This window comes from Mustela nivalis, assembly GCF_964662115.1.
Source record: "Mustela nivalis genome assembly, chromosome: 10".
NCBI lineage: Eukaryota > Metazoa > Chordata > Mammalia > Carnivora > Mustelidae > Mustela > Mustela nivalis.
The window spans coordinates 38962335-38981615 of record NC_139029.1 but is presented as its reverse complement, the minus strand read 5'-3'; the positions used below and the strand labels follow the sequence as shown (position 1 = coordinate 38981615).

General features: G+C 38.1%; 1 protein-coding gene and 1 long non-coding RNA gene across 2 annotated transcripts in view; both read right to left on the bottom strand.

The window, feature by feature from the left end:
* The window catches only part of RNF11 (ring finger protein 11), a 40077-nt gene extending 21096 nt beyond the window's left edge, over positions 1-18981 (bottom strand). The window contains exon 1 of the mRNA XM_082688477.1: positions 18329-18981. Coding sequence (XP_082544603.1) covers positions 18329-18451 — 123 coding nt within the window. The 5' untranslated portion in view covers positions 18452-18981. The remainder of the gene's footprint in view (positions 1-18328) is intronic.
* Positions 4556-8885, bottom strand: LOC309843161. Its single transcript, XR_014299980.1, has 2 exons — positions 5285-8885; positions 4556-5050 (listed from the first exon to the last, which is right to left on the bottom strand). It is a non-coding gene; the product is annotated as an uncharacterized lncRNA (long non-coding RNA).
* Positions 18982-19281: the final 300 nt, after the last annotated feature.

Here is a 19281-nt window from a genome sequence, read left to right as displayed (position 1 = left end):
AACAGAAAGTGAAAGCAAAACAGAGACAGTTCATAAGGTATATCTAATTCTGCTAAGAATATGACTTGTATACAGTGTAGTCTAATTCTACTTTTTAAAAATGGAGGTGAATTCACATAACATAAAATTAACCATTAATTTAAAGAGAACAATTCTGTAACCTTTAGTACATCAACACTGCTGTGCATCTACTACCTTTATCTATTTCAAAAATACTATAATCACCCCCAAATAAAACTCTGTGCCCATTAGGTAGTACCACCCATTCCCCCTTCTCCCCTGCCACAGGGCCACCATCTACTTCTATGGACTTTACTATTCTGTATATAGCATAAATGGAATCACAGAATATGTGTCCTTTTTGGGTCTGGCTTCTTTCACTTAGAATAATGCATTCAAGGTTCATCTGCACTGTAGCATGTATTAATCCCATTTTATTAAGATATAAATAGTGAATCAGTCAAATATATATTTGAGAGTTCCTTGCATGTACAGTATGAATATTACCTAAACAATATTTTGTTTCAACAATGCATCTTGGGATGCAAAGGTGTATGAATCAGTGGAAATTAATTTTGTTTTTTACACTTAAAGTATAAAACTACAAAGCATCGTTTAACAAACTTAAAAATATTTTCAGTTCACAAACCACTCTTGGTTTAGAATGTAATGAAATCCAATGACTTGTATTTTTTTCCTTTTTAAAAATTAACATATAATGTGTTATTTGTTTCAGGGGTATAGGTCTGTGATTCTTTAGTCCTACACAATTCACAGCACATACCCTCCCCAACATCCATCACCCAGCCACCCCATCCCTCTCACACCCCCCAACCACCCCAGCAACTCTCAGTTTATTTCCTGAGATTAAGAGTCTCTTACAGCTAGCTTACCTCCCTCTCTGGTTTCGCGATGACTTGTACTTTTGATAGCACCTCTATTTTAACAAGAAAGACTAACTGGAGATAGGTACATACATATGCTGTGTACCGTAAGTGAGAAAAATTTGGTTCAGTCTGGTGTTACAAAAGAGCTCTGTGTGACCTTGTCGTATCCATTCAAATTTCCAAAAGTAGGGGACATCAAATGTTCTTAAATATTTGGATTGCAGACACTGCAAGGATTAAGAAACACATGGGCCTAAGACTGTTGCCATTGAAAGAGAAAAACCATTTGAAGTAATATGAGGGAAAATTCAAATAATGAAGTAAGGGAAGTCTTGATTTGAGAACTGAACACTCCGGAAGCCCTCTGAAACAACTAACCAAGTTCCCTCTCCTACTTCAATCCTCCTCTAGCACCATACCTATGACTTTGTACCGTTTCATGTTTTTATCTTATACTTGATATCCACCAGTATGAGTGACATCAGAGATACCTTGAAGTTGCTGAAAAAATTATAACCACTTTGAAGGTGTCTTCAGTCACTTTGCAAACAAATAATAATTTAGGCTTAATCAATGTTTCTATTCTAGATTAAAATTACTAGTCTAGAACTGAAAAACAGTAGAAAACTGAAATGCTTATAGCAAATTAGGCAGTAACGGCTTTTAGTTTTAAGAACCCAAAACAGTTCTTACCCTCTAGATGGGCCAGATCCATTTAACAACAGTGAATGGAGAGTTCCCATTTGAAGCTACCAATAGTAGTCCTAATTCTCTATTAAAGCTAACTTCTGAAAGTGAATTTCAATTGACAAAACATGTACTTTTCAGTAATTTTCCTGGCTGTTGTCTCCAACTCTAATTCAGTGACTCCTCACCTCCATAACTGGATCATATTTCCCTAAATGAATTCCTGCTTATTTGACCAAATATAAATCTCCACACATCAGCTCTTTAACCCTAAATATTCCATTTCTATTTGCTGGTCCCAAAATAGACCACCTCATTCTGCACTCAAATCACTGAGGTCCCTTAGATGTCCCAGAGTCAAACTTACACCCCTGCCCACATGTGTACCTACCTTCAGTTAGTCTTTCCATCTTGTTAAAAACAGAAGTACTATCAAAAGTACAGTAACAACCTAAATGTCCAAATAGGGAACTGGTTAAATACATTACATACAATTACTTCAGCCCTATAGAAGAATAAAGCTTTTCATATACTGACAAGGATGGAAAAAAGCAAGGTGCAGAATTGTGTATGTAGTAGGCTTTCTGTGTAAAGGGAGGTCAGGAAGGAGTCCTTCCTGTATCTGCTTGTATGTGTATAAATCTCTTGGATCCACAAAAAACATTAGCCGCCTATGGGATATGGAACTGAGCGGCTACAAAACATAAATAAGATGTTTCATTTATACTCTAACAGAATTTGACTAAATGAATGGATCATTTAATTATTAAAATATAATTTTAATTATAATTATAAATTTATACATAAAAACACAATTGTTTTCTTTTGTGTAGGCCAATTCGTCTATTTTTATGTGGATTCTATGCGCTTCCACCTTCTCTGAAAACTTACACTGTAGGTTTTTGCTGCTTTCCCTATTCAACCTTATTTCACTAGATCCTTCCCATCAGGTTATAAATATGATCAATTCCTTCTCATTAAAACAAACTTATCTCCTTCAATTCCACATTCCATTATTGCCCTATTCCTATAGCCCTTCACAGCCAGTCTTCTCCCAATACATCCTGTTCTTTCTCTTCCTATATCCTAATATTCTGGCTACATTCTTTCCATATAATCCATTACTAAATTGCTTTTTCTTAACTATCAACACTATTCATTCATAACTCTTCATCTCTATTGCCAACACCCTACCCAATAATTATCAGCTAATACAGGGGCTTCCTAACTAGTCTTGTCTACTATCCTCTTCCTATTTGTTTTCAGAAATCTTTCAAATACAAATCTAATTTACATAACCATCTGACCCATAACCCCATTTAAAATCCTTTAGTGGCTAGTTTTCCACTGCTTTATGATAAAGTACAAAATCCTTAACAACGATAATAAACATAAAGGATCAAGCACCAAGGAGCTTAATGACTACATCCAGGGTGCAAACATGTACCCACTTCTCTAAAATACTGCTTTACAAACAGACCGTGTTTGAATTCCTAAGAGATCCTGTTTGAGATGCTAGACATGCAAAATATTTTAATGTATTTCACAATCTTATCTTTTTGGCTTTACATCTTGGAATGTTTTCTAAACAGTCCAAATCTACTGGGAGTTATAAAATCAGTTTTAGAGATCAAAGGGCTTTTTAGAAGATGAAATAAAGTATACAGAATATATCGAAGGGTCAACACTGTTTTATGAACTTTGTTCCTGTTTTTATAAACAGAAGCACGATATAAAATTACTTTTTATTGAGGTGCCAAGAAATGTTTAAAGCCCATAATCGTGGCAATTGTTTTGAAATTATGATGCTGCCATTTTCCTTGTGATATTAAAAATTTTCATTCATGACTTAAAAAATTATACTTCAAGTTGATTTTCAATAGATTTCAGAATTTCAGCTATTTTTAAATAGACTCATTTCATAAATGAGGTCTGACAATTTACCTAACACTGTTGCAACAACAAAATTTAACCGAATTCCTATACCACACACATATCAGAACTCTGTGGCTCAAACCCCAAAGGCTTTGTGGTTTCTGGCAGCAGTGATACGAGCTCATGACTTGCAACTAGAGACTGCCTCTCAGGGATTCTTAACTGTCTTTGTGGCATAGAAAACTTCGACAGTCTGGTGAAAGTTACAGACCACTTCTCAGATAGTGTTTTTGAATAAATACATAAGATTACCAAGGAAATCAGTTATCTTAAAATGCAGTTCCATCCAGGACCTTATAGGGCTCTGTGGAACCTAAAAGTAAGTATTCATCAGTTTGAAGATTACAATGAAGCTTAAGAATTTAGAGCTTATAAAAAGGCATAGCTAATTAAAGCATGTTTTAAGGGATAAATAAAAAACACTTTAAGAAATACAATCTAGGGAGAGAAAATTCTAGATAATGAAAGACAGGTGTAAAGAAGAGAGGGAGGGGCATATGTGAAAAATGAAACACTGATAAGTACCTCAATATTTAAGGTTTCTTCCTTGTTTCAGTTTTTCTACTCTCATATGCATGTGAAATTCATGTTAACGCTGATTTATTTAAGCAAATTTGAGCCAAGGAAATCTTAAAAATAAATTTTAAAAACGGTAACACGTATCCAAATCCCAAATGCTTTATTCACAAATAAAAATGCTGTTTTAGTCATAAGTACTGCATTTGGGATCTTTCTATTGGCAGCTGCTAGGAAATATTATGACAAGCTTGATTATCCGGTTTTTCAATAAGCAGAATGAGAGGCACAGCAAGCGCAGATGCATTAACAGCAGATGAAGAACAATCTGACAGTGGGAAAAGAAAATGAGGGGGAAAAATGATAATAAGCAGGTGCAAGAATTAAAATTAGAATAAGCTTCACCCAGTAACAAATGTTCTACAAAATTCGACTTTGGAGACACTCCTCTATTATTTCCGGAGTATAATAAACTAATCTAATTATTTTGAATCAATAAAATGAGATGAAAATCTGCTCAGAAGTCAGTATTTCAGTGATTTATGGGGAAGGAGCGACAATGAAAAGGGAGAGTTGTGAAGTTTGAAAAAGGACCCAGTTGAGAATTAATCTCATTAAGACACTGTTACTACCTTTGGTAAGTATACTAGAACAAAAAAAAAGTGTTGATGAAAATGCTAAAACTGTATAATGTATTCATTTTAGAAGGTTTTCTACCCCCAACTTATCCAAAATAAATCCCTGTTTAAACTAGTAAGTCCACAAATCTAACTGCAATTATACTTCCTACAATTGGATCCATTACATTCTTGTGTGTGATTTTACTACCCCATCTCCTATTTTACTTTTGAGAGACCTGTTTTCTGAACCTACCTGCTCTTCCATTACCCTGAATAGACTATTTCATTCCTATAGCTTCAGAGGCCACTTTGCTCCAAATCTACTTCTATTACTTCCATATTTAAAAAAATACCACAATAGAAGCACCTGGATGGCTCAGGTCATGATCTCAGGATCTCAGGATCCTGGGATCGAGCCTGGCATCAGGCTCTCTGCTTAGCAGGAAGCCTGCTTCTTCCTCTCTTACTTCCCCTGCTTGTGTTCCCTCTCTTGCTGTCTCTCTGTCAAATAATAAATAAAATCTTTTTTTAAAAGTTTTATAAAAAAATACAATAAAAACCAGGATACAAATGACTAGTGGAGGTAACACTGAATGAAATACATCCACACTATACTGCAATTAGCCTTAATTAATAGACAGGAGCTAGTACCTTAATGCCAATTGATGATGAATATGCCATTTCTTACATTGATTTGGTTGAGAAAGGTTAGACAGGAAGGGGAAATCATCAATTGATAGAAAAGACATGTAAACACCAAAACACACTTTGCTACCTTCAATACTGCACTGAGTTGGCAGGGGTGTTTATCCTCAAATGATAAAATAGTTAATTAAGCACAGGGGTATTTTTGTCAATTTAACAGAACACTGTTGTGCTATATGAAACCTACCTTTATAGGATTTACAAAGTATCTTTAGAAGACTCACTTCATTATAAAGGAGTCTCATTACCTCAACTATCACTGTTAAAGCCACTTCATTCCAATATCCCATTCTCCAGACAGGTTAACTTTACTAGAAATGGACTCCCATGTTATTATGATTGCCTTTGAGCCAAACCTGGTGTTATTACATTTTCATTCTTCCACTGTTCCTTTGCCATGATGTACAAATACCTCTACTCTCTAAAGCTCAAATTTCACAGGTGCCTGGCTCTGCTGCTAGGGCTGTTTCTTATTTGGAAGATGGAATAATATTCACTTTCATAGATTATGAAAATTAAGAAAGTCTAGGTTCTGGTCTGGCATCTAAGGACCTTACAAACCGCCACTGCCACATCACTCCAACAACAACAACAAATTTGAACAAATTGAAAAATAAACCACTCTTTCTTTATCTGTCACAGAAGTGAGGTCACAGGGCAAACTGCTGACCCCAAAATTGGGAGAAACAGACAAGTGGATACAGAAAATTGAAACTTACCAGAGCAGAAACCCATGAGCAGAACCAGTGCCGGGGTAGGAAAACCTGCACTGTAACTGACAGACAGCTGGAGGCTCAATGTGGAAAGACTGAATTAAGACTTAGTGCCACTACCTCTATCTTCAAGAGCTCTACCACCACCTCTATCTTCACCTCTATCTAGCACCACTTCAAGAGCTCTACTAGTCCTCACAGTACATATCAGGAGAAAAATCCCCTCATGCTTCTAACAGGGGGAGGGAAAAGGAGGCCTGCACTCAGGAGAAACTTTTGCCAGAGCCAACCTGCAGAGGTTTTACCAGAGTCTAACCTATCTGAACAAATGGAAATACTCAAATCCAAATGCTTTAGCCTATTACATGGAAGAAGGGAAATATGCAACCTCATCTCCCTCTTGCCATCCTGCCCCACCTAAAGTGGAGGAGGAGGACACCAAGAGGCACTATGAATTGCAAATTAAAACCAACAAAACATACCCTTATACACCTATTAGAATGGGAAAATCCGAAACACTGACAGTATCAAATGTAGAGAACAAGAAATCTTACTCACCACTGGTGGGAATATAATGCGGCACAGGTACTCTAAGACAATTTGGCAGTTTCCTCCAAAACTAAACAAACTCGTACGACAACCGATCTAGCAACTGTGTTCCATGGTATTTACTGCAAGGAGGTGAAAACTTCTGTCCACCCAAAAACCTACAAGTGGATGTTCAGGGCAGCTTTATTCATAAGTGCCCAAATTTGAAAGCAACCAAGATGTCTTTTAGTGGGTGGTATATCAAGACCACAGAATACTATCCAGTGCCAAAAAGAAATTAGCTATCACACCATGGGTAGACACAGAGGAACCTTAACTGCATATTACTAAATGAAAGGTGACAATCTGTAAAGGCCCCATGCTGTAGGATTCCAATTACATGACATTCTGGAAAAGTCAAATTTATGATGACAATAAAATGATCAGTAGTTTCCAGGGGTTAGGAGGAGGGAGGAATGAAAAGGTAAAGCACAGAGGATTTTTAGGCCAGGGAAACTATTCTGAATGATACTATCTATAATGGTGGATCTATCTCATTATACCTTTATTCAAACTCGGAGTGTACACGAAGAGCAAACCCTAATACAAACTATGGACTTTGGAAGATAATGATGTTTCAATGTCAGTTCATTTAAAAAAAAAACAACAAAAAAAAGGTTCAAGTGGTCACATCAAAATGCCAGCTAGCTTATTGACAGAAAATGACAGCTGATTCTAAAATTCAGATGGAATTAAAAGGGACCAAGAATAGTCAAAACAATGTTGAATAAGAACAAAGTTGGAAAATTCACACTTCTGATTTCAAAACTTATTACAGAATTAGTGTAGTACTAGCATTAAGGATAGACATAAAAATCAATGGAACATAACTGAAGAGTTCAGAAATAAACCCTTGCATTAATGGATGATTGATTTCAGGCAGGAATGCCAAGACAATGGGGAAAGAATGTTCTTTTCAACAAATGGTGCTATAACAATAGGATAGTCACTTGCAAAAGAATTAAATTTGGGCCTTACTTAAAAATTCACTCAAAAGGGGGGCACCTGGGTGGCTCAGTGGGTTAAGCCTCTGTCTACGGCTCAGGTCATGATTCCAGGGTCCTGGGATCAAGCCCCACATCACATCAGGCTCTCTGCTCCGCAGGAGCCTGCTTTCCCCTCTCTCTCTGCCTGCCTCTCTGCCTACTTAGGATCTGTCAGATAAATAAATAAAATCTTTAAAAAAAATTTAACTCAAAACTCAAAATGCTGAGAACCAGAAATAAAACACAAGAGTAAATCTTTGTGACTGTGGGTCAGGCAAAACTTTTTTTTTTAAGACACAACATCAAAAACTCAAAACAACAGAAGAATAAATTGGACTTCATAAGATAACTTCTGTGCTTCAAATAACACCACCAAAAAAAGTAAAAAAACAAACAAACAAAAAACATAAAAGGGGAGAAAACTTTTGCAAGTCATACCTTACACGGGACTAGAATAGATAAAGAACTCTTGCAACTCAATAATAAAGACAGCTCAATTAAAAACAGGTAAAGGATTTGAATAGATAGCTCTCCAGAGCAGATACACAAATGGCCAACCAGCACCTGAAAAGATGCTCAACACTGTTAGTCTTTAGGGAAATGCAATCAAAACCACAATGAGATACCACTTTGTAGCCCCTAAGATGGCTATAATAAAAAAGATAATAAGATCTGGCAACCAATGTACAGAAATTGCAACTCCTATGCACTGGGGGTGGGAGTGTAAAATGGTGAGATTTCGAAATAGTTTGGTAGTTCCTCAAAAGGTTAAACATGGAATTACATGACATGGCAATTCCACTAGTAGGTGTATACCAAAGAGAAATGAAAACACATCCACATAAAAACTTGTACGCAAATGTTCATAGCAGCATTCTAACAGCCCAAAAGCAGAAACCCAAATGTTCATTAACTGAACAATGGCTAAACAAAATGTGGTAGACAATGGACTATTTCACAATAAAAAGGAATGAAGTCCTAATACATGCTACAACACAGATGAATTCTGAAAACATTATGCTAAGTGAAAGAGGCCAGTCACAAAAGACCATATACTAGTATGCACATTGGTATGCATTCCCATGAGGGAAATGCAAGTTAAAATCACAATGAGGGTGCCTGGGTGGCTGTCGGCAAAGTGTCTTGTCTTAGGCTCAGGCTGTGATCCCAGGGTCCTGAGACTGGGTTCCTCATCACGTTCCCTGCTCAGCAGGGAGCCTGCCTCTCCCTCTCCTGTTACCCTTCCTCCCTCTCTCAAATAAATAAAATCTTAAAAAAAAAAAAAAAACACAATGAAAGACTTCTAAACATTTATCAAAATGTCTAACATAAAATAGACTACAATGCCAAGTGTTAGTATAGATGTAGAAATACTAGGTGTTAGTATGGATGCAGAGCAAATAGAACTACATAGCTGATAGGAGTATAAGCTGCTGGAACCACTTTGAAAAACTGTCAATTTATTTTGAAATACATCAACAAATAAGATGGACTGATAAGGTGTTAAACCAAATACAGCAAAATGTATAGAATCTAAGTCACAGAAATATGGATGTCCAAAAAATTCTGTCAATTTCTCTTTATTTTTGAGAATTTCAGTAATTAAATGTTGTGGGAAAAACCATTTACCCAAAATAAGTAGTGTGTATGATATGTACATAAAAAGAATGGTCAAAGCAGATTTATACAACCAAAAGCTAAAAGAAGCCAGTATACATCAATAGTAGACAGCATTAGAAAAATTAGAAAAAAAAAGCTAAATGGGTATCTATACAATTGAATACTGTACAGCAATGAAAAACAAACTACTGCTACATAAATATAAACGAATTTCACAAAATGTTGGAATATTTAAGTTCAAAACAAGGCAAAACAAATATGGTGATAAGGTCAGAACAGTGATTATCTTTGGGGACAGGGTACTGACTGTTGAAGGACATTTGAGGAAGACTTTGGGGGTTGGAAATTGGCTATATCTTGATAGTAATTATAATATAGAAAAGTTCACTGGGCTATATAGTTAAGCTACTTCTAGTTATAGTGTTAAAGATATACCCTTCATTGTACATAATCAGTAAGGTTTGTTTACACACACATATATTACTACACTTCAATGTACAAGATTATAAAACTCAAAATTCATGTTCACTTACTGATTACTATTTTGGCTCTAAGCTCCCCCACTCATAGTTTAATCAGGGCAGGCTCTTTTGCTTTTATTCCGTTCTTACACTGATGTTCATGTACGACTTCACTTAGTCTTCAGAAGCTAAAAAGTAAATCTGATTCACTGCCCTGTCATAAACTGATCCCACCTTCAAAAGTCTACAGGAATTTAATACTTAATTATATACCGTTTCATACCAAACTAATAAACAGTTCATGCATATACATTAATCTCATCCCCTTAACTAAAATGGTAGCTCCTTAGGGGTAAAAGGCTTGTTTTCCTTTCCCCTGGGTGCCTAATATAAACTTGCTGATTGATAGAAGAAGATGGTTATGGAGGATCCAGGTTTCTATCCTAAAGCCTTACTTACTCAGTTTATGATAAACTGCTTTTCCCCCCACAAATAATAAAGTCATAAAATATTACATGTCATTTTAACTTACTGTGTCAGTTATAAAAGTTTCACTCTTCTTAAAGCCATTCAGTTCCATAAGAATTCAGAAAATTTTCAATAAATTAAGTAACAAATATATCTGGAGAATTGTTTTCTTCATTCCCACACTTTCATATACCTTAGTTAATTTACTGTATGCTCTCTGGATTAAGTTACAAGATACTCAACTGGCCTGTGGGAGCACACTCCAGGTTGGCTATATTATTATAGGATAGGTATATGCGCATTCATATCGAACTGAACTCAAAAGTATTCTTGGGCACCTGGGTGGCTCAGTGGATTAAGCCTCTGCCTTCGACTCAGGTCATGTTCTCAGGGTCCCAGGATCAAGGCCTGCATCAGGCTCTCTGCTCAGAGGGGAGCCTACTTCTCCCTCTCTCTCTCTGCCTGGCTCTCTGCCTACTTGTGATCTCTGTCTGTCAAATAAATAAAATCTTAAAAAAAAAAGGCGTGTGGGGGGGTGCTGGGTGGCTCAGTGGGTTAAAGCCTCTGCCTTTGGCTCAGGTCATGATCCCAGGGTCCTGGGATGGAGCCCTGCATCAGGCTCTCTGCTCAGCAGGGAGCCTGCTTCCTCCTCTCTGCCTGCTTCTCTGCCTACTTGTGATCTCTGTCAAAAAAATAAATAAAATCTTTTAAAAAAAAGTATTCTTGATCCATTAAAATAAGGAACTCTTAAGACTTCAAAAGCAACATACCATAAAGTCAAACTAAATATCAAAATCAAAAGGTCAGGCAGATTATCCAAGAGTCGAATATATTTAATTCTCCCTTATCACTTTACTTTTCAATTACATGTAGCAATCTCTTTTGCCATCAAAAACACAGTCTCTGGCTGTCTACTAGCCAGTTTTTCCTTATATCTTTCATTCACATTTCCACTTTAAGTCCTTAGTATCTCCACCACTTCATTTATATCACAATTACAAAAATCCTGAATTCTGAGCATACTATTATCATAAATATTTATTACTGGTAAGGAATCAACTTCTATAAATTACTTGTTACAGCCTATTTTTTAATAATCTATTTGAATACAGGACAGAAATACATCATCCTCTTTGCTTGAAGGAAGGTTACACATAGAAGACAATTATATTAAAAAATGGCTCCAGGGAAGATGACAAATATAACCTGTAACTTTTATTTACAATTATCTTTCATTCCCCTCCTCATTTACAGAATTTAACTTGGCTAAGACACAGTAAAGACAGAAGACAAAAGAGAAAAAGTGGCACAGGCTGAAGAAAAATGTCAGAGAGAACCTACACTAGTCATTTTGTGACAGTTTTTCTATTTAGAAGCCAAAATAAGATCTTAAAAAAAAAAAAAAAAAAAAAAAAAAAGAATTTCATTCTACCTGAAGTATTATATTAAGATTTTAATAGATCAAAATTTTACAATAAAATATGGAGATTTCTAGAAAGTATTAGCTAAAAAATATTTTAAGGAAGTCAATTTCTCAGATCTTATGCACCAAGTAACGCATTACTCCTATCTTCTTAAGTTACCCTATAATTAGCTCTAGAATTAAACACTGACACACAAACTGTCCTACTCTTAATGGTACATACATTCTTAATGGCAAAGAATCAGCCTTAATTAAAGGACATCCAGAGTGGGTTTCAGGTATAAATAAAATCCCTGCAACAATGGTGACAAATAAGAAAAAACAAAAACAAGGCAAGCTGAACTATAGAACACAAATCAAACGCAAATGAAAAAATTCATGTACTTTATAAATAAGAAGTAATAGAACAAAAAAGAACCAAAAAACCCCACAATTCTGGGACAATTTATATAGAAGCAAGAAGAACCATAGAATTTCACACTCTTACAGAAAAATGCAATTAACTGATTTTCACATTTATTCTATTTGAGTGCCTGCTATGTGAAAAGCTTAATTCTAGCAATGTAAAGCTGAATCATCAGAGTTGGAGCCTAGCAGAGGAGATATGACATTGTTATAAATAAAATTAAACAGGAAGGGTAAAGTGTCCTAAGAATGGTAAACAAAGTGCTAAAGGAGTTCAGATTACTATGTTATTCAAATTGGGGGAAATCAGAAATGGGAGTCATGGCATAGAAGCTGGACCTTGAAGCTCTGAACCTATACTGGGAACAATTATGGGAAAAGAATTCTGGGCAATGTGAACGAAGAACAAAGGCGGAGGCTGGAGCAGAAGGCATATATAGAATATATTTGACTAGCATGTAAGTTGTATACAAAACTACAAAAAGCTGTAGAAGTATGTAAGTAGCCAGATCATGATTCTGATTGCTAATATAGAGACCTTCAGTAATAAGTCATGAAGAATCATTAAGGATTAAAAGGAAAGGGATCTGATCTGGAGAGATTTATCAAGAAATGAGGAATGAAATGAATGGGGAAGAGAGGAGACATCAATTAAGTTACCATGAGAAGTAATAAGGACCTCAATCATGGTGCTAACTGTAAGAGGGAGAAGGCACAGGGCGCCTGGGTGGCTCAGTGGGTTAAGCCGCTGCCTTCGGCTCGGGTCATGATCTCAGGGTCCTGGGATCGAGTCCCGCATCGGGCTCTCTGCTAAGCGGGGAGCCTGCTTCCCTCTCTCTCTCTCTCTCTCTCTCTGCCTGCCTCTCAGTCTACTTGTGATTTCTCTCTGTCAAAAAAAAAAAAAAAAAAAAAAAAGAGGGAGAAGGCACAGTTCTAAGTTAGGCACTAGGATCTACAATGTGTAGGATGCCACTACATTCAACTGAGAGATTTTTAAAATATCTTTTTAAGACATTATTCTAGTTTTTTAAAAAGACTCATTTATTTATGAAAAAGTGCACACCCAAGAGTGAGGGGAGGGGCAAAGGGAGGGAATCTCAAGCAGCCTCCCTACCAAGCACATAGCTTATAGTGGGGCTCACTCTCACAATTCTGAGATCATGACCTGAGCAGAAATCAAGAGCTGGATGGATGCTCAGGTGACTGAGCCACCAAGGGCCCCCACATCATTCTCATTTTTGAAGAAATTGTAATTTCTTCAAAATAATCACTGGAAAAATTATCACTGTTAAAGCACTAAGAGTCATGCAATATAAATTCCAGATAAATACTACAAACAAAAATATAACAGAAATGGCCAGGGGAGGCTTTATTAAAGAGGCTGGATCTGATCTGCACCTTTATGATAAGACAGAACATAAAGAGGGGAGGGATAAAATTTCACACAAAGGGAATTTTAAGTTAAATAATTTAATAAGATGAAGATATGCAAAATAAGGATTGAAGTAATTTCCACCAAAAAAGCAGAGAAAATGTAATACATAAAAAAAACTTCATATACTCGAATTTTTCATAGTTATTAAAAAAAAACCAAGGTATTATTATTATTACAGCTTTAAATAGTTAAAAATAAGTATTTTATTACATTCTAGACTTAAAGGAAGGTTACTTTTAATGAGTTCTATAGGAAACTTTGAACCTTTATTCAGTCACAATTTGAAATATCCAAAAAGTTTTGTTATTCATGAAATAAATTCCTCAACACACAACATAATCTGATAAACTCTTCGTATTTTTCATGTAAGTGACAACCAGGATTTGAACTCAGATCCATCTCACTCCAAAACCAGAGCTACCCCTGCACTCACTGCTGTATTAACTTATCTTCTTTTGATTTCAAAATCCCAAATGAATTAATCACAAAGTATAGGACAAGAGAAAGAGATCAGTAAATCTCAAACTACACAGTTACTACAAAACTTGAGATTCCAATCTTTGTATTTATATAAACAGATACAGTACACAGAAATACTATAAAGTGGCTTTTGTTGCTGTTCAATGAATATTAAGTTCTTTTTAAAAAAGTGCTATTCTTGAAATAGGCTATGACAAATGGGAGGGGTGGGACTTAGAGTGTCAGTACCCTACTCAGGTCCTTCAACCTGTTCACACATTTCTTTCAGCACTGGGTAACCAACTGGCCTTTCCTCTTATGGACCTTCATCCTCCGGCCTTTCATGGTTTATCTTCCCTGTAAGACTACCCTTGATGGGCAGATTTCCTTTGTATTCTTTCAAACATTCAGGAAGGACAGAGTAGAGGATGTGCCCAATTTCTTTGTTTTTACCTTCAAAAAAATCTATAACCTCTTCCCTCCCATTTCTTTAAGGACAAAGATTCAAATACTTTCTCATAAAATAAACATTTTGTTATAGACTATATATACAGAGTTTTAAAGAAACCCTAAATTATTTTATAATTATTTTAAACCAATTCCTATATTAATATTACTGAAATTTGTTTTCTAGGATTGATTCCTTAAAAATGATCCCTACTAAAGGAAAGAAGACACTAGGAATATGCATAGTTCTTAAAAAAACATTAAATTGCATTGGCCTCAAATATATTAATTCATTTAAAAGAAATCCATTCATTCAGCCAATAACTGAGTGTCTAATGTGTGCAAGGTACTATTCAACAATTTAAAAAAAAACTCCTTTCCTCAAGGAGCTGAGCCCTGGTGGGAGAAGACAGATAATAAGCAATAAACATAATAAGTAAAAAGACTGTTAGAAAGTGATAAATGCCATGGGGGAAAAAAATAGAACAGGGTAAGAGAGAATTCCAGGGTGTTAGGGCAGGTTGTAATTTTAAATAGGGTGTTCACAAAGGGTTTATGAAGGTGTCATTTGAGTAGACTTGAAGGAAGTAAGGGAGTCAGCCATGGTAATACCTGGGGAAGACTACTCCAGGCATAAAAACAACCAGGGCAAAGGTCCTGGAGTATCCTAGGAACAAGTAGGCCAGAGAGACTAAAAGGGTTGCCAGCAGTGGAAGAGTAGTAAGAGATGGGTCAAGAGAGGTTATGTGTAGGGGTATAAAGATTATGCAGGGAAAGAGTAGTAAGAGATGGGTCAAGAGAGGTTATGTGTAGGGGTATAAAGATTATGTAGGGTTTATGGGACACTAAGGAATTCGGCTTTTACTGTGAATGAAATGAGGATCTACATGAAATGAGGATCCACAGAAGGCTAAGTGACATGATCTCTTTTACCAGAATGACTGCTGCGTTAAGAACAGACTATAAGGAAGGTAAGGGTGAACACCCTGAGACCAGTTAAGAGGATACTGACGAAACACAGGAAAGAAACAGGTACTTCCTATAAACTTTAACCATAATGGCTCAGCGTTTTACTTTTTTTTTTTTTTTAAGATTTTATTTATTTATTTGACAAACCGAGATCACAAGTAGGCAGAGAAGCAGGCAGAGAGAGAGGAGGATGCAGGCTCCCTGCTGAGCAGAGAGCCCCGATGTGGGGCTTGATCCCAAGACCCTGGGATCATGACCTGAGCCAAGTGCAGAGGCTTTAACCCACTGAGCCACCCAGGCACCCCTCAGCGTTTTACTTTTTAAGAGTAAGTTAAAACAAATCTGTCAGATCCTGCTAACTGGAAATAACTAGAACTTAGAAGTTTACTATATAGAGCTCTTGGTATATATGTACATCATGCAACATAAAAACAAAGGCCATCTTTTAACTACCCACTACAGAAAAATACTGTGTTCCTTTATAATCAGCTATTCCCTTTATGAAATTTTAAAAAATCCTACCACAGTTGAGACTATTCTTTAAAGAAATAAGCTATTATTCCTGTAGCTCTTTTAATTATATTGAATATATATATATTTTAATTGAATAAAAAAGTGCTAACTTCTGTCCACTGAAAATAGAGATTATTCCCCTGGTGTTTCTCAGATCATTTAAATTAATCATTTCGATAAATCTTATTTCCTTTGGGAGGAGATGAAGCTTTTTCTTTTAATGCTCCCATTTTTAAAATTTTCTTTCAATTGATACCAAATGTGCTTATCAGTATCTGGGTCATTAGGAGATGAAGCTTTTTCTTTTAATGCTACCATTTTTAAAATTTTCTTTCAATTGATACCAAATTTGCTTATCAGTGTCCAGGTCATTCACTTCAGGAAAGAGCAACCACAAAAACTCCCACTGTCACAAATAGATATGTTTCAAAAAAATGTTCCTTCATGATACCAAAAAAATTCTCGTTATCATCTAGTCCTCCTAGAAAAAGCAAATACAATTCCCAAAAATTCTAGTTATCCTTACATGTATTATCATAAGGGTAACAGAAAAAGGGCAGTTAAAATATTCAATTTGCCTGGAAAGGGATTAGAAAGCATGGAAGGAGGTTTTGAAATAAAAATCATACCTCTAAAAAAATTTGCTCATGAAACTGAAATAAGCATATTGTCCTGAGGGAAATGAAGAGTGAAATATAAACAATTTGCTTGCTTCAAAGATTCAGAAAGATGAAAAGACTTCCCCTGTGACAATTTTTGGAAGAAACAGGTGTGTAAACTTAAAACACATGGTACTGAATTCAAATTCATTAATTCATTCAACATTTTAGTGCCAATAATTTCACGAAGCATTAAGGACACAGTCCTTGTTCTCAAGGTCCTAGTCTTCATTTATCCTAAAAGTTACCAAGTATTTACTATGAGCTGGATACTGGGGACATAACAGCATAACAGGTGACACAGGTCCATCCCAGCAAGCAGCTTACACTGGAGGAAGAAGGAAATGCCTTAATGATGAAACATACCTTACACCCAAGTGTTCTATGTGCGGCTTATGGAAGTGTGTGTGTGGGGGGGGGTGGTACACAAACAACTGAATGATGGACTTACAGAGGGAGGGAGAAGAATATAGAGATTTGGGAGAGAGGTGATAGGAAAGCCAAGTCCTTAAAGAGGATTAGATGTTCACCTGGCCGACCTTGGGGGAAGGGATCCTAGCAGAGGGAGCAGCTGGAGCAAAGGCAAAGAGATATGAGAACACTGGTTTATTTGGTAGGCCTGGAATACAGATTATGAAAGATAAATCATGGAGGCTTCTGTAGGCCACAGTTAAGACTGAACTTTATTGATATGTCTGAAAGGACCCTGAGGGTTTTATTCAGAAAACCAACATATGTGATCAGGTTTTTCTATTGCGATGAGACACTGGTTTACAAAGAAATGAGAAAAGAATAACACTAGATAATGATGTCACCACATGAAACAACAAAGAAGACTGCCCAGTTAGAAAATTAAACCCCCTTCAGGAAAATAATTAAGCCATGTAACTATCAAAGCCCCTCTGGAAAAAAGTTTTTAACCAGTATCATTGAAAATTGAAAGGTAAAGGAAAGGTTTTTATATATATTATGGATTATAACATCTTCATGTCTGTTTTGAGTTCAAGAGGTCTTAGCTTCTTATTAATTATGCAAAAATGTACAGGACCCATGACTGCAGTACAAAAAGCAATGAAATTGTTTAGGAGCAAGTCTTTGATACAAAGGGAGAACCACGAGTAACAAAAGGCATTTAAGTCAGGTTTAAAGGTTTCCGAAGTTCAAGATACCCAAGTTTTATTGAATCAGCGCGTTTAAAAGGTGTGTCATAGGGGTGGAGCAAAAGGAGGAGGGATTAAAATTAATGCATACATATATATATATAAACAACTCTTGATGTCGCTGGGACTAAAATCACCACTTGAAGATCTTTTCTCATGTAGGAGAAATGAACACCTACCAGATCCAATTAACATAAACACACGGGGTACAGGGAGAGGGAGGGGAGGATGATCATACATGACAATATATATGGGGTGGGGGACAACCACCTATCCAAAACCCATAATCCAGTTGGCGGCGCGATGAGGAAATCATCCCCAAACCTCACAGCTCAGACTACACGATTTAGACTTAAAGGCAGAAAAATGTCATTCCCAAATTCCACAAGCGAACCACCAGTCACTGGCCAAGAGGATATGTTCACATACTAGAATCCCAGAACTCAAAGACAGAATACCATCCCCACATCGTTCTGAGGGGAGGTGAAGGATCTCCCCTGTTCTAGGAATGGGGAACAATCACCCTCAGTCCCTGCTGTAAGGGGGTCGACGCCCCCCAGGCCAGGCCCTGCCGAGGCCAGGAGCAGTGACAGCCCCGAAGCCCCCTCAACCTCGGCCGGGAGCTGCCACTACTCCTCGCACCCCCTCCTCCCAACACACACCCTCCCCTACCTGATATGGCGGCGGCGGCTCCTGATCCGGCTCCGTCCCTTCGCCAAAACTAGCCCGGTCGGACTGAGACTCGTGAAGCAGGGAGATGTCATCCGAAGTGGGGGATTTGAGGCAGTTCCCCATCTTCCGGGGCTAAAATGTGTGATCTGCGGGGAGAAGAAAGCAGTGGCGGGGTCGTTCGCACGCTCCGCGGTCAGCCTCGGTCAGCCTCGGTCAGCGAGGTGGGGTCGGACAGCAGGCCGGGGCTCAGGCGGCGGCGTTTCCCCCGCCCCCCGATGCCCCCGAAGGGCCACTCATGCCAGCCCCCGGACTTGGGGGCTCAAGGCTGGGCCGCGGGCTCCGCTGGGGTCGCGGCGGTTGCCTCTTGCGAGGCGGTAATGGGGGGGGGGGGCGGGGAGACGAAGCACTTCCCCACCCCGCCCCCCCGCGGGGCGGCGGCGGCCACGGAGCTGCTGGGCCTAATCCAGGTCAGGAGGGGGGGGCGCGGCCGTCGCGGCTGCCTCAGCTGCTGCCTCAGCTGCTGCTGCCCCTGCCGACGCCGGAGCCTCGGCCGCGGGCCTCATCCTACTCCGCCTCAAAGCGGCGGCGGCGGCCAGAACGAGGCCAGCTGCGGTCCTGCGTCACGCCGCCGTGCGTGCTCTGGTCCCGCCCCCGGCGCCGGGAGCGGTGGGCGGCTCCGGCTACGCGGCCGCGCCCCCCTCCCCGCCTCCGGCAGCTGTTCCTGGGGCCGCGTCAGTTTCTGGTTCTCTCTCTGACAGTTGGCACGGTACCTGTCTCAGAAATCCCTCTCCAGTCTCCCGTGCCTCCTCACTTCCACTTCTCTCTCCCTCCCCGCTTGTCTCTGCTCTTACCTGTGCACCGTTCTGACAGTCTTCTCACCGCCTTCTGCCAAGTGATCTATTTATAAACCCTTTTCTGAATGTGTCACTCCCTTGGGTAAAATGTTAAAGGGC